The 16440-nt window shown below is 36.7% G+C and overlaps 1 protein-coding gene across 11 annotated transcripts in view; it reads left to right on the forward strand.

The window, feature by feature from the left end:
• The window catches only part of DMD (dystrophin), a 799860-nt gene that overhangs the window by 390888 nt on the left and 392532 nt on the right, over window positions 1-16440 (forward strand). For all 11 annotated transcript variants that reach the window (XM_017833948.1, XM_017833947.1, XM_017833942.1 and 8 more), the window contains one exon: window positions 8101-8276. In XM_017833948.1, coding sequence (XP_017689437.1) covers window positions 8101-8276 — 176 coding nt within the window. The remainder of the gene's footprint in view (window positions 1-8100; window positions 8277-16440) is intronic.

Below are 16440 nucleotides of genomic sequence, written 5' to 3' on the forward strand. Positions count from 1 at the left end.
TGCCTCTAAGTCCCAGAGAGTGTTTTTTTTTCCCAATCAAACCTGCTCCATCACTCCCCTCCTCAGCTGGACAAGGGGGAAGAAAATATGACAAAAGGCTCATGGATCAAGATAAGGACGGGGAGAGATCACTTACCAGTTACCATCATGGCTAAAACACACTCAAATTGAGTAGATAATTGGATTTATCACTAATCAAATTAGAGCAGGGTAATGAGAAGCAAATCCAAATCTTAAAACACTTTCCCCCCACGCTTCCCTTCTTCCTAGGCTTAACTTCACTGATGAGTTCTCTACATCCTCACCTCCAGCTGTGTAAGTGGACGGGGAATGGGGGTTGCGATTAGTGCACCACACGTTGTCTCTGCTGCTCCTTTCTCCTCAGAGGGAGAACTCCTCACACTCTTTCCCTGCTCCAGCATGGGGTCACTGCCACAGGGTGTAGTTCTGCACAGACTGCTCTGGTGTGGGTCCCTTCCATGGGGTGCAGTCCCTCCAGAAGAGACTGCTCCTGCGTGGTTCCCCTGTGGGGACACAAGTGCTGTGAGCAAACCTGCTCCAGCAGGGGCTCCTCCCTCCTTGGGGTCACAGGTCCTGCCAGGAGCCTGCTCCAGCACAACTTCCCACAGGCTCACAGCCTCTTTTTGGGTATCCACCTGCTCAGGCATGGGGTTCTACACATGTTGCAGGTGATCTCTGCTCCAACATGGACCTCCGTGGGCTGCAGGGGCACAGCTGCCTCATCATGGTCTGCACCATGGACTGCAGGGGAATCTCTGCTCTAGCACCTGGAGCACATCCTCTCACTCCTTCTTCACTGACCTTGGTGTTTGCAGGGCTCTTGCTGTCACATGTTCTTTTCTCCTGCTGCAATTGCACAGAATTTTGTTCCCCTTCTTAACAAAGTTATTCCACAGCTGTTTCCACTGTTGCTGATGGCTTGGCCTTGGCCAGCAGTGGGTTCATCTTGGAGTCAGCTGGCATTGACTCTTCCAGACATGGGTGAAGCTTCTGGCGGCTTCACACAGAAGCCACCCCTGTAGTTCCCTCTCTATCAAAACCTTGCCTTGAAAATCCAAAGCAACTTTGTAACTTTTTGTCCAGACAAGGGTAAAGGAAAGCAAAGACAGATTTTTGAAATGTCTTTAGGCGGGGGCAGGAGGAAGCTTTTAGACCCGTAGCAGTGGCATTCAGAAGGTCTTCAAGAGCCAATATCAAGTCATCCAATGCTCCAAGTTGGATCATTCTGAAAAACTAGGAAATTGAGATGAAGTTGATTAATATGTTCAAAATACTTTTATTGCAGGAGGTATATGTGAGGGAAAATTTCAGTTTTCAAGCCTTGACTTCCTCTTTCCTTTTGTATCCCTGTGGATTTAAAGGTATGAGAAATTTCCATTAGAGGAAGAGACAAATTCAAGTTAACTTTTTATTATTACAATGAGTGGGGAATCAGATTTTCTCACAAACCAGCTTGTCACCTTGGTGAAATTCACGGTAGTAAGTCTTACTGGGTGATATGTGCCTCTCAAGAGCTAACTATGCAGAGAAATTCATTCAGGGAAATTCAATAAGAAAAACTGGAGATGGATTTGGAATTATATTTGATAGTGGTACAGACAGCAGTGCTGAGGTGTGAAATTACTAGGCCATTAAGCAGACTACTGCTTTTTGAAGGACAGCAGCTTAGACTGAAGAATTTGTATAGGTTAAATAATAAAATTTCAGCTTTAATGCCTTGTCTTATGAAGAATGAATTTTTCACTTTCTAGAGGGAAGAGGTGCAGTCAAGGGATAAAATCTGGAAGATATTAAAATTTTCAAAAAAATCTGGGACTAGCTGATTAGAAGCTTTCAGTGGAGTATGAGAAGTTGTGTATCTCCATTTAATTTTTTAAGCTATACAATTGTGGAGTAACTTTTTCTCATTTTTTTTTGTGAATAGTATCAGTCATAGACAGTTAGTAATGCACCTGAGGCAATACTGGACCTCATGTCTTTCTAATTAAACAGCATCAAAATACAGAAAAAAAATAGAGCAGGATAGAGTAGTAGTTTTCTAAGGCTCTCCAACAAAGCAGTTTGCATAACAAATCAAGCATTTTTTTATATTCTTTATAAATTATTTATATAAACTGTGGCTTAAGCCACAAATTTATAATTTTATTCAAAATGAGAATGAAATCTCCTTGTAATTTTAGAGTGTTTATTGTTTACTCAGAAAACAGGTCTGTGGCAATTCTCTTTTCCTTTGTTTTCTCTTGTACAGCTGTACAAAACCAGTAATACTGACTACATGAACCTAGGTCTGCTTTATAGGGAGAATCTACCCAGAGCCTACTGTCACCTTTTTCAAATGCTGCTCTTGAACAGAGTTGATAGTAATATTCAATCCGTAATAATGCCCATAATTTATTCTAAGAATAAAACACTTTGTTTTAAATCCTTGTCAACTCCTTAACAAACATTGCCTTCCTTCTTTACTGTTTTTTCACCTCTTCCATTTCTGTCATCTGTCCTAATTTTCCATAATTCGTAATAAAAACACAATAATGTAATGCACAAAAAGCAATAAGATTGCACAGCTGTTTATCACAAAACAGCTAGAAAGCAACATATACTCTTTGTTGATTGTTTTAGTCCTACCAAAGTGTTACTGATGTGTCTCCAGATTAAATCATTGGGATTTAACTGCCTAGAAAATTAATTTCTCCCTTATTTCTAATAGAATCTTGAACAGAGGTACATACTCTTAATAGGTAAATTCATTCTGGTAACCAAATGCTAGCAGATTGTTTTGGGGATAGTTTTCCACCAAATGTTTTCACAGTTCTCTGATTTATGTTATTGCATCTGGATAGACACTTATGTCAACCGTATGGCTTTATACAATTCAAAATAGAAGAAATTTTTATGTAAATGACTGAAGAATAGCACATTAATGTTGAATTTAAGACTACAGGTTTCTGAAAGTGGTGCATAGTACCTTTACACGCTTTTCTGGATCTGTACCTTACCCTAAACAAAGGAAAGGCAGCACATTGTTTTTCACTGAAAACATTTTGTGACCATTATTTTTTCTGACAGAAATTAGCTTGTTTGTGGTATTTCTTAGTGTTGCTGCAGGGCTTTTCCATAACAATAAATTATTGTTAAGTACGTTTATCTACCACAATGAAAAGAGGAAAGTGATCTTAAGATTGCTCAAAGAATAGTGTCTGATTTAGTTTAATGGTAAAATGCTATTTCTGTCAATGAAAAGAGTAAATGAGATTGCAGAAAGGGTTGTCTGATGTATGTTAAAGTTAACTAAGAAATAACAAATAAGGAAAATGATGCCATTCAGGTACCCTCTCGTTTAAGTGGTTGAGCCTTCTGATGAATGTTTAATTTATATGATATGGGCAAAGCAAGCAAGCAGATTTACTTCAAATCCTCATCCACTCATTTATTTTTTTTTTTGTTTTAACTTATATCAGGAATCTATCCAAAAAAATATTTTCTCTTTTTGTCATATTGCCTAGTCATTTGTCATGAGCATTGTGAAAGGAATCAGGGAAAAAAGTGGCAATTAAGAATGTGATGATGTAAAATATTTGAAATTGCTTGGTGAGTTCTTTAATCAATTATACAAGTTACTTCTCCTTATCTACAAAAAGTTTAATCATAGTTCCCTAGCAATGAGCAGGGACATCTTCCACTAGATCAGGTCAGTAAGAGCCTTGTCCAGCGTGACCTTGAATGATTCCAAGGGTGAGGCATCTACCATCTCTCTGGGCAACGTATATTCCAGTATTTCACCACTGGCATTGTGAAAAAACTTTTACTTGTATCTCTATGGTGAGATCTTTTCTGAGTTTGTTTTTTTTTTAATATTATATAAACATATAATTTTAATTAAATTTGTTTGTACACTCTGTTCATAAAGAGATTAGAAACTGCATGATTGCAAGTGTAGGTATCTCCAATGGCCTTCTAAGTGAGTTGGGAATCCAAAGGGCAATGTGCCCTTTTGTTTGCCATTTCTGTATGAAGGAGTGAAATGCCAAGTGAAACGCCAAGTGAAACTACAAGAAACATCTGATGTCAATATTCCTTCTGTAGAACCATAAACCTTTGGGCCGTGGGAGGGAAGGTTGTACAGGCTCCCAGCACCTTGCCCTCATGCAGGTTTGTGGTAAGGATAGAGGGGTAGTTAATAGGAAACTCTAGGTTAATAGGAAACTATAGGTGCTGACAAATTTGAGATACTATATGTAAGCTGTGAAAAGCATCTTTGTGGTTAACAGCTCTGGGATGAGTGTGTAAAAATGTGACTTCGAGCAAAACAGTTAAAAAAACTTTGTTAAGTTCAAAATGCTTAAACCCCCCCCCCCCAGTCTCTTCATGAGAGGCTGTGCTTTGTGCAGTACCCACTATCAACAAAAATCTTTTTCATGGACCATGGAATCTAGACAAATTTCATCACCACATGTCTTTCTGTTTTGAAAAGTGTCAGATGCCTGGAATACTTGGAAAAAATAATCTCAAATTGGGTTCTTTATGATGATCTGAAATGCAGATGGCCAAAAGCCTTCTGTTATAGCCTTCTCTTATATTCTGGTGGAAGTTCACACTTCTCATTCCTATGCATCCTTTGCAAGGTTCCCATTTCATGATTAAGCATCTTAAGTTCCAAGACTGTCTCTGCAATTGAGCCAGCTATTTTCTTTTTTTACTTTGTAAGTAAAGCCTATTACATAATTTTGTGGGATAAATGAGAAAATTCCCTTGTTTAATTTTTTGTCAATTGAAATAAGTGTGAAAATCATGTACTTGTTCCTTATGTGTGTGTGTCTGTGTATGTGTGTGTGTGTGAATGCTGGGGGAGGAAGAAGAACTAATTTAAGCTGCTGTTAACACAGGAAAAAGGCTCAGAGTATTTAAATGGGCTTTTAATTAGCATTTCAGTTTATAATAGTATACTGATTGGTCATTATTTCTGTCATTTAGAAAAGGTGATGCAGAGATAACAACTAAATTCTAAAAAGTTTCCTTCTAAAAACTCTGGACTTTCAGAAGTAGAATTTCCCTTCTTTGTTCTCCTTGCCTTGATCATCTATTCCAAATGAGTGGGCCTTCTGAATATAAGTAGAAGCTTTGTTCTGACTTATTTTTTTCAGTAAGTGGTCATGCTGGTTTTGGATCTTAACTTCAAACAGGCACATGCAATAGCACAAAGGTTTCAGGTGCCTTGCTGGAAAAGAGGCACTTACTGTAATATATTTTTCCTCAAACTATACATCGTTATGATTTACCCATGTAATGCTCCCCACTGCATAACACAAAGGCTCTAGTGCTAAAATCAGTGTGAAATACAGTGAATGTGAACAAAAGGTAGGTATTCATTTAAAGCTGGGCATTACCAGTACTGAAGTTTGTAGTAAAAGGGCCAATTCAGACTCACAATGGTAGACAATATTTGCATTTAGGCAAACTACTTGGCCATTACTGCTGTTTATTGCTAATAGTGAAGTCCTGTACCTGAAGATAACAGTTGGACCAGGTATTATTGTATTAGTGTGCATCACAGAAAGAAAATAAAATCTGATATCTCAAAGGAAGAGGATTTTATGTGTCTTCTCTGGGTCTTAGAAGATCTTGCAGTTTCTGCTACAATGGTATCTTAAAAACCTTACATGTTCCACAGGCAAAGCAAAGTGTGCTGGGACACTGTGGGCCAGCAGGTGCTTGATGCAACGTGACTGGACTGTCACATAGCTTGCCAGGATGCTGCAGAAAAATGGTTCTCATCCTATCAAGACATAATAAAACAGTATCCAGATTACTGCCACATTATGGTCATCACTGCTACTTCTTATTCTGAAACCGTGGGACATGAAAGTAATTTGGAAAAAAAAAAAAACAACATCAGCAGACCAGTTTTTACTGAGAGGAATGTAAGAAAGGAATAATTTTGCCAGGGATTCTCCTCTGTAACAACCTAAAAGAAACTGTAAGGAAACCAAACAGAAAGTATAGTAAGAATAAGTTAGATCTCAACAGAGTAAACCTCTGCCTCAGCTATGACTCCTGTCCAGGTAAATGCCACAGCAACCTACTGACATATTCCTCTGTGTCCCAGAGTCTGTTGCTGTTGGTGTTCAAGCTGTCCATGTAACATCTGTGCAGAAGCTGAGATAGGGCATGCAACTGACTCCCTGCAGTTTAATGAATTAATAATAGCTGGCATCTGAGTTTTGATTGTCTTAGAACAAATTGACTTCCAGAGTGGTTCAGTTTGTGAACTTCAATCATAACCTCATGACTGAAGATATATGTCGAAAAAAGCATGAGAAGTAGTTATGTTCATCTTTTACATTCTTGTAAAGTGGTATCCTGCCAGTTTTAACTGTTTCATGGGCAAATTTTATTTAATGTTAGTATGCAGATTTACTGACAGTCTCTGCAATTTATGTTATGCACTTAGAAAGAGAAAACAAGCATATAACGTTTTTGTAGGGTGTGATAGTGCTGAAGTATTTGGTTTCTTCCAGAAAAGATAGATTCAGAATTTTACTTGAATGTAAAATGTATGTAGGTAGGATTTAGACAGACTTCCTGAAATTGTGAAAACCTATCGTAAGTATGAATATCACAGTGGAGATTTTTTTTTTTTCAGTTTCTGTTTATTTTAGCAGTAAACCATTGAAAATGATTTTACACTTGCCTGGTTGTATATTTTGAGTAATTGAAGGAAAAAATACTCATGCTCTACTGATGATTAAAAATATGAAAATATTTATTTATTTGTTTGTTTGTTTGTTTGTAGGTACTGACTTTCTTAAACAGGCAGGCAGTGTTAAAATCTAAGCTACAGATTCAGAACAGTGTTGTAAATGTGAGGTAAGATAGCTACAGGGATAATTATTTTTAGATCATAAAAGATGTAGAAAAATGTTTCCCCATGCATTTAGTAAAACTTGAGAATTGTCCATGTTGGTTATTTGTGGTAGTTTTTAATTCTGTTGTGTAAGTAGAAACATTGTAATACTTTTTCTTAGAAAAAAGTTCCCCCCAGTCCCGTTAAAAAACAAGACAAACAAACCAAAGACTCCAAACTAACCAACCAATAACAACAAAATCAACCTCCCCCAAACAAAAAAAAAAAAAAAAAAAGCCAAAACCGAAACAACAAACCCCATAAAGAACGCCAAAACAAAAAAATCCAAAACAAACCCAAAAATTCCACAAGTGAATGGATTATTAGGCTTGTTGCAACTGGAGAAAAATGTGTTCTTTAATGGAATCAGAATATTTCAGACTCTATACCTACCTGAAAGGAGATTGTAGCCAGGTGGGCATCGGTCTCTTCTCCCAAGGAACCAGCAGTAGGACAAGAGGGCATGATCTTAAGCTGTGCCAGGGGAAGTTTAAGTTGGATATTAAGAAGAAATTTATACAGAGAGAGTAATCAGACATTGGAATGGGCTGCCCAGGGAGGTGGTGGATTCTCCATCCCTGAAGGTTTTTTAGATGAGACTGGATGTGGCACTTAGTGCCGCCATGGTCTAGTTACCATGGCAGTGTTGGATCAAGGGTTGGACTTGATGATCTCAGAGGTCTTTTCCAACCCAGTTGAAAAAACCAAAACAAACAAAAACCAACCAAACAAAAAAACAACCAAAAAAACCCAACCAAACAAACGAAAAACCAAACCAGTCTCTGCTTTCCTGACATTCCTTATTTGAGTTGATAGCTAGTAGGAACTCCCCGCACTGTGCTGTTCAAACCTGACAATGCTTTGTAGGCTGTTAAATAAATGTGGTGTATACCTTTGGGTGTGTAGAAGTATATTTGTTCACAAGTTTTACTTATTAACTGATGTGCACAGTATTACTGCAATGATCTCTAGTAGACAGGAATACAGGAGAGGATAAAAGACTGTAGAGGTACTGAAAGGTACTTGTTACAAAATCATGAGATGTCTTTCTGTCTACTTATCTTTGGATTTTTCATTTGGAATTCAGAAAAGAGCAAAAACTTTCACTTCTTTCCATCTGGCCAATATGGGATGAAGCGTTTTTTCATGAATACGTGTATGTGCTGTGTATTTTACAGGAGCTTCAGGATGGCATTGGACGACAGCAAACTGTTGTCAAAACACTGAATGTAACTGGTGAAGAGATTATTGAGCAGTCATCAACAGCAGATGCTAAAGTGCTGAAGGAACAACTGGAAAGTTTAAATACCCGGTGGCAGGAGATCTGCAAACAGCTGGTAGAGAAAAAAAAGAGGTAGGTTAAAAGGGAGCAAAGAAGAAAAATATTGGAAATTACTTTTAGATTTGATTCTCGCTTAATATTTCAAAGGAGTTCTCAACTTCTAGAGTTCTCGTGTATATAAGGAATTATCAGTAATTAAATTTCACATCCACTATAATTTGTTATTTTTTGTTTTGTTTTCTTTGCTACCTACTCCTGTCAATGACTCCCCACTCCCTTCCAAACTCCACATTTTTATAATTTCACTCTTACTGTTTAAAAAAAACCACAAATGAGCATACGTTATTTCTTGATTTAAAAATAGCACAGATTGGAGCTTCATTTACAGAATTTACAATTGACTTATAACCTTTCCATTTGATTGTGTGTCATTAAAATAGATCTCTGTAGTACTAATAATACATTAGCTAATTGATACAGTTAATCCTAATCTAATTCACTTATCATAATTAATGCCATTAACATCTACATTTCATAGCCTGGATAAAAAGAATGGATTGCTCAATTTAAGGTTATTTATAATCACTTTCACATCAGTTTGTTTTTCTCATGCAGTCACAGGAAGCTGGAGTGTTTGGGTTACAGATAGTGCAAAAATGGCTTTACATCTTTAAAAAGAGGATTTCCAATTTAAAAAAAAATTGTTGCTGTTTAAACTAGGTTTTGTAAAAACATATGTTCTTAACCTAGATGCTAGGCCTAACTGGATATGCCATTCTGCTTTAAAATACCGTAGAAAATAGAGGTAGAGCTTTCTTCATCCATGTTTTTTAAAACCCAGAATATTCCTTATAGAGGTACATTAATGAATGCTAGAGATCTACTGGAAGAACTAGTCGTGTGCAACAAATGTTGTTAATTCTTATTTTTCTATTCAGAGCCATGGAGGGGCAAAAGCTGTGAAAATAATTACTAGAGTCATAAGGGAGTGTCCTGAAAGGTTATTACTGAGTTTAATCATGTTCGAACCTTCACTTGGGACATGTTGGGCATTGGAACAGGCTGCCCAGGGCAGTGGTTGTGTCACCATAGAATCATAGAATGGTTAAGGTTGGAAGGGACCTCAAAGATGATCTAGCTCCAACCTCCCTGCCATGGACAGGGCACTTTCCACAAGACCAAGTTTCTGAGAGTCCCATCCAGCTTAGCTTTCAACTATTCTGGGGATGAGGAATTCACAACCTCTCTGGGCAACCTGCTTCAGTGCCTCACCACTCAGAATAATTTCTTCCTAATATCTAATCAAACCTTCCCTCCTTCAGCTTAAGGCAATTCCCCCTTTTCCAATCACTACATGCCCTTGTCAAAAGTGCCTTTCCAGCCTTTCTGTAAGCCTTCTTTAGGTATTGGAAGGTGCTATAAGGTCTCCCCAGAGGTATTTAAATGTAGGAATGGTACTTAGGGACATGGTTTGGTGGTGGACTTGGCAGTACTGAGTTAATGGTTTGACTTGATGACCTCACAGGTCTTTCCAATCTAAGTGATTCTGTGATTCTGTGTTAGGGAAGAACGTGCAGCATGTAATCTACAGCTGTCAGAAGCTTCAGGGATGCCTTAAATAATTCTGCTGTATTTCCAAGTGTTGATGGTACTGCAGCTTTTTACACAAGGGAGTCCTTGGCCTTTATTTGTCACACTAAAAGCTGTTTTTTTGTACATTGGAAACCCATCTGTGTTTCTAAGCATTAACTTGTTGTGTAAGTGCCAGCACTTACAAAACAATAACACATCATTTTAATAGCCCTGTAAAGTTCTTTGGGCCCATAGAAGAAAGAGATCGATGGTTGAGCTTTGTCTGAGACTATAAAATGTGTTCCAGTTGTGGTTAAGATTGGTATTGTACAATCCTTCATTTTTCAGTAGAAATGTCTATCTGAATGCTCTTTTGGCTCAATGCAGCATTAGCAGGATTACATGGAATTTCTTGGCACAGTCTATATTTTAAGGAAGCCCATGATCTGTTAAGTGGGAATAGTACAGTTATATTCCCTAGATAAACATAAACACTTGCACATGCAAGTCCTTTGGTCTGTTTAGTGTGTTGACTGATTGATTTGTTTTCATCTGGAGTGACAACTTGTATAATTTCAAGGACCATGATTGCAGAGACCTCAGTTAGTGAACTTTGCGTGAATAAATGCATTGCACCAGCAGGAATACTGATAGTGGTTTTTTAAACTGATATAAATGTTCTTGGTCTATTTTAGTAAGATTTTTGCATCAGGATGGAGGAGTTTGTGCTTCTGTTCATCACCCAGTCTTCCTGGCTGTGTCAGAGCCAGGAAATGCTTTTTTATTCCTGGTCTTGAAAACAGATTCTACCCCCAGCTTAGCTTAGTTGCTGCCTCCCAGTATGTTTGTTTTGTTTGTGGGTTTTTTGTTTGTTTTTAAATTTTATTTCATCTTTTTACTCTCACAGACTGGATTTTCAAAGGAAAGAAACCTATTTGACAGGAATAAGTGGTGTGTTCTATCTAGTCCTCGATTATTGATGATCCTGGGCATGAAAAGACAATAGGCTTATCAGCTGCACAGTCTTTATATAGCCATGGTGTCGTGGGATTTTCATGTCTCTTATGTTTGACATCTTTTAGTTTTTCATTGGTTGTCCTAATTGGGTTTGGGGTACAGTCAGGTTCTCTCTTTTTTGGGACTTGAAACCTGTGTCATCCAAAGTGCTCTAATTTATGATTAAGATCAAAGCATGATCAAAGCACACAGGGCAAGTTGAAGGAAGTGACCTCTACTTGCAATCCAAAAGAGCCAATATAGTCACAGCATTGCCCAATGCATGTGTTTGCACCATGTCAAATATATTCTAGTATCTTATTAGAATATAAATTACAATAAATGTGGGTCAAATAACGTATGAATCCCTTTTTCAGAATAACTTTAACAGACTATTAAAAAAAACACAAAACAAACCCAACTGCTAAGTCAGAAGGCTTATATTCTAGATCATATAAGTTTTCATAGTCTTTTAATATTTGCCTATCTTTCCTGAAAAATAAAATATTCCTGGTTAAAAGAATTTTATTATTATGAAGGGGGTGCTAAGATGTTTTTTGTCAATTTTGAAAATGAGAAAATGGAACTATAATGGAAGAAGATATTGTTTTAAGGGAGAGCAAACTGGGTATAATATATTTTCTTTTTATAATTTCAAAGAAAAATAAAATAGTTTTAGAAACAACATTTCTAACATTTAGAACCTTCTTCAAATCAGAAAATAAAACTGCCTCAAAATTTTTAGTAGGTTTTATGTTTTATTTTTTGTAGTCAATACATTGTGCTCTGCTTTCAAAGTTGTTTTTGAGTAGCTCAGAGGAGTAGTGATCTATTAAGTTTTTTTGGCTCAATAGATCTCAAGATAAAGAAACTGGAAAAAAATAGCAATTGAATGGATTCCAGAAATGAAATCTGACAGTGATTTCAGATTCAAATGTAATGTTGCTAAGCATTATTTAAATGACAAGGAAATTTTAAATACTGTAAATTCTGGTTTTGCTGTTTGCTTACCAAGATGGAAGAAATTGATTTTTATAATCCTGTTTACAGGTGAGGCATCAACACTCCATTTTGGGCATCCTTCTAAAGCCCATAGCTCATATTTTCAAGACTTTAAAGATCCATTGTGGGATGGAGGGTGTAGATTACAGGAGTAACAGAAAGCAACACACAGTATTTTTGTAAGATGCACGAATGTGAGAATTTAGTTGAAGACAGGAGGTGTATGGTGACATTTCCAAGGATGCTGATGACATTAAGCCTTAGGTAGTCAAATGCTGAGTTGATAGTGGGAACTCCAAAACTGAGCAGATGGGCAGATGATCTTCATCAGAGACAAATGTGAAGCAATGAATATGTTTTAGACAAACAGATCATACCATGCTTAGATGATGGTGAGCTTGTTACAACTCAAGAAAGTGATCCTAGTTTTGTCACTGTCAGTGTTTTCAGGCGCAGGATGGAGTGGTTGCATCAGTAAGGGTATTATGAAAAAAAAACACCAAAAAAAAATGTTGATTTGCTGATATCAAATCTTGTGGTGTGCTCAAGTTAGTTACTGTGTGCAGATCTCTCTGCATGTCAAAGGGACTTACAGAAAGTATAGATGAAGGGGGACAGCTAAAATGACCCAAGGTTTAGAGTAGCTACAATGTGTGGAGAGACTAAGAAGCTGGAGATCTTCAATCTGGAGAGAAATCTTGGGAGGGATATGAAGTTTACGAAGTCGAAGTGATGGGTAAACTGAATGTGGAACAACATGTTACCTAATTCCTCAGTGCCAGAAGTAAAGGTTACTTGTTGAAAGTGTAAGAGAGAGTAAAACGGATTTAAGATTTACTTTGTAGTTTCTGAATGTCTAGGTTATGCTGGCCAGAGAAGGTTATGATGGAAATTATTGTGACTCGACTCTATATGATGACAGTGGATCCTGGGAGAGTATGAGGTGAATGGAGTAAAGAAAGTAGCCAGTCTTCTGTGTTCCCCTTAATTCCATCTCCTGTTAGCAATGTTGATGGCCCTCTGTTGGGGTAGCTTTGCTCATGCACTCAGGCATTTTTCAGGTTCTGATGCACTGATTATATTTTGAGTAGGGGAGGAGGAATTCTACAAAATTGTTTTATCAGTTTTTCTGAGGTTGCTCTGTTAAATGGTCTGCTATTTATTCTGTGTGAGAACATAATATTATCACTGCATTGATAAAGAACCCTGTAAATTCAAAATATTTCCTGTAACCACCATGAACCCTGTGGTTCGTTGACTTGAAAGGGGAAGATTGATATGGGATATAATTCCAAGTTTCAACATGGTAATACAGTTTTCATAAATAATTTGAAATAAATATTAAACTACCTGCATAATAAGAATTATAAACCTGATCAAAACCGTGATATTCTATAAATAACTGAAACTGATCATAAGTTCACTACACACTAATATTAATCTCAGTGATAGACTGGCAGATTTAATGAATGAAAATTATTTGGACCACAAAGGTCAACTTAATTAAAAACAGACAGGAAAATGAAACTAAATCTCAAAACAATTTGAGGAATGTGTACTGCTCTTCAGTAAAAAGAAGCTTGTTTTAAGTTTTAAAAGGTCAAATGCAGAACCCAGGCAAAGCACAATCTTAAAATTGACTTTGAATCTCCTGTCTTTGGTGCTAAAGATCAAGAGGTTATGCTTCAGTTATGTTTGTGTAGGATGTTATCTTTCATTTGCCTTTATCTAAGAGTTTCAAAACTATAGAAGTTTGAATTCAGTGTTTAAAGTTTCTCTATCTTGCAGTCTAAGCCATCCAGCTAAGAATTAGGTGAGAGTGTAATTTTATCTTACTGCAAACTTTGGAATAGACCAGGCAGTCGAATAAAGTGGAACATGATTGAAAGTCCGATACACTGATAGTTAGTAAACTGGGAATTTAATGGAGGTTTTGTTAACATTTTGCTGCAAGTGGCATGTTTTGGAGAAGTTTGTACTCTGGAACAGTGTTACCCAAACTGAAATGTGGACTTTAGAGACCAGGGGAAGTCTCAATGACCCTTTGAATAGATGCTACTAATCCTTGAACAAGGATGGGAAAAAAAGTGTCTGTTTCTCTCCCTCTTCATACTCCAGCAATCATTTTTAATACAGAATCTTCTAAACTGCACCAACAGAAGTTCTCTCTGCCTTTTTGTCCCCTGAGACACATCAGGCCATGTCATGCTGTGCATGTCTGCGCTGAGACACCCCACTGGGACAGTTGAGTTTTGGATGACTTTAGGATGCAGTGGCTTGCCATATCCCTAAATCCCTGTGTGCCCTTGAGTGCCTGGGTGGCGGCAACCCAGGGCTGTGGCAGCAGTGTGGTGCTGCACCTTCACTACTGCTGCAGGAACACAGGGCCAGGCAGAGCTAGTCAAGGGAAAGTACATGGAAGGAGAAGCAACATCTCAAGTAGGAACTTGATAAGGGGAACACTCATAAATGAGTTGACAGCCTCATAACGGTAGTGCTGGCTGGTCTTTTTGTTTTTCACCTTTGTTAAAAATTTCTTGTGCAATTTTTGAGAACAGATGCTTGGGAATTAGATTCCTTCACTGCTTCAGAAGTAATCAGTTTGGAGTTTTTTATTCATCACGATCCTGACATTTGTTAAAATTGGGTTCAGTTGAATGGAAGAGAATTTTTCATTATTTTAGCTGCAAATACATTTACACTTTTAATGAGTTTGAACCTGCAGACTGCCTGTTCAGATCTCTACTCAAGCGAGTCTGAAGTAATTATGGAGAGAATGACAGAACAAAGGCTGTTTACCAGAATACTTCCAAATACTTTCCTGAATGTAAAAACAAGCTTTCTGTTCTAAATAAAACTAATTATTATAAAGTAAATATAGTTTTTAATATTTTTCATACTGTATCTTCATTAAAGTATTCTTTTTTTTTTTCCATAGCACATTAGCTAAAAGTGATTGGTTTCCTTCACCTGAACACTCAGTATATTGAAGGCTGTGATTAGCTTCTAGTTGCAATTTAAAAACTGTTTTAGGATGGAGAGATTTCATGACAGTTAAGTCAATAAATGTATTTTTTTTTCCAGAATATAATCAGCTACATATTGAATTTTTCTGAATTTTCTTTTTTTGACTGTTCATATTTCTTATAATGAATGACTAGAAAAGAATCACTGGTGTAAATTGGTATTTACAAGTAGTTTAGCTAAACATCTTACTGTTTAGTATTTACATCTAAATTCAAATTTTCTAAAGTTTATGTGGTATTTTTATTCAATTATTTAAAGTTCCTTACCTTAATGAATCATATTTGCACATTCTTTAGAGAGAGAATGGAAATTAATTTTTCCTCAGTAAATATTTTCTCTAAATTGTTGTTACTATTTTGGTGGCCTCTTATATTCTCAGTAACATCTACTAAACACATTAATTCCTAATCCTAGAAATAGAATAAATACAAAATCGGCAGCTGAATGTTAGAAAATAAAAAGACACAAAATATTATTGGACTTGCACATGGAAATGTGAGTCACAAGTGTAGATCTGTCCTACTCCTATGATTGCATATTTTATTTCTATAGCTGACATCTCCCAAGTAAATCCAGCATCACTTACGTGCAGTTACAAACTCTGAACATCTCATGTGCTTCACAAACTATTTACAGGTTGCTATGGTATTGGTACCACATTGTTGACTATGGGGAAAATACAAGAGCTGCAATATGCATTCCATGTGGTTTCTAGACACTGCAAATGAAAATACAAGCTTACTTGAAATAGGCTATGAATGTTTACATAATAGTTAACAAATATAACTAAGGATTAATTATAGTTTAAAAAAAAAAAAATCTTTCCAGGGTATTTTGGGGACTTCCATAAGAATTTGATGTTGATTCAGCTTAATGGCTTAATGCTGGTAGAAAAACTAATCTGTGATCAATGAAATATCATATATACAAAATGCTGATAGGAAAACTAATGAATGTAGATTAGTATTAAATACTGAATATTAATATATTTGCTTCCAGGGGTATAATTTATATAAGATTCATATAAACAGCTGTGCAGTCAGAATAGTTGACCAAGGGACACTGTGAATTTAGAAATATAAACATAAATCTGCTATGTTTTAATATGGAAATATGTACTTCTCTGCTATAGTTCGAGAATTTTCCATCAAACGAGGTGGGTTATATTTCAGTGTTAATGAAATAAATCTTTCACCAACAGAGAAGCAGTTTCAAAGTTCTTTGGGAACTTAGGCTGGTTTATAAGGATAAGGCAGTAGTATATAACAGCATGCAGACCTGTGCTGGAGATGAATCCGCCTGGCTCCATAGGGCCAGCTGCTAAAATGAAATCTTATTCCTCAGTCACCTGCTTCTCAACAAGACACTCCCAGCTGCTTTCTTGAGAGCTGCTCTTCCCATGTCTGAGTCAACTGATGGCTCTTGTTCTTTACTCCAATTTTTTTTAGGCTTGGATTTGGAAGCCCATACTCCCTAAATAACAATTAACTGTTAATTTTTTTCATTGCCACCATAAATTTAAACACCTAAAAATTACATGTGTCTGTTGTTCCAAATGTAATTATGGTGATGGAAATCAGCTTGTTCAAAAGGTGTAGTCAGTCACTGAGTTAAAACTTTTAATTTGATTAGCTGGTTC

This window comes from Lepidothrix coronata, unplaced genomic scaffold (assembly GCF_001604755.1).
Source record: "Lepidothrix coronata isolate B3197 unplaced genomic scaffold, Lepidothrix_coronata-1.0 Scaffold225, whole genome shotgun sequence".
Classification (NCBI taxonomy): domain Eukaryota; kingdom Metazoa; phylum Chordata; class Aves; order Passeriformes; family Pipridae; genus Lepidothrix; species Lepidothrix coronata.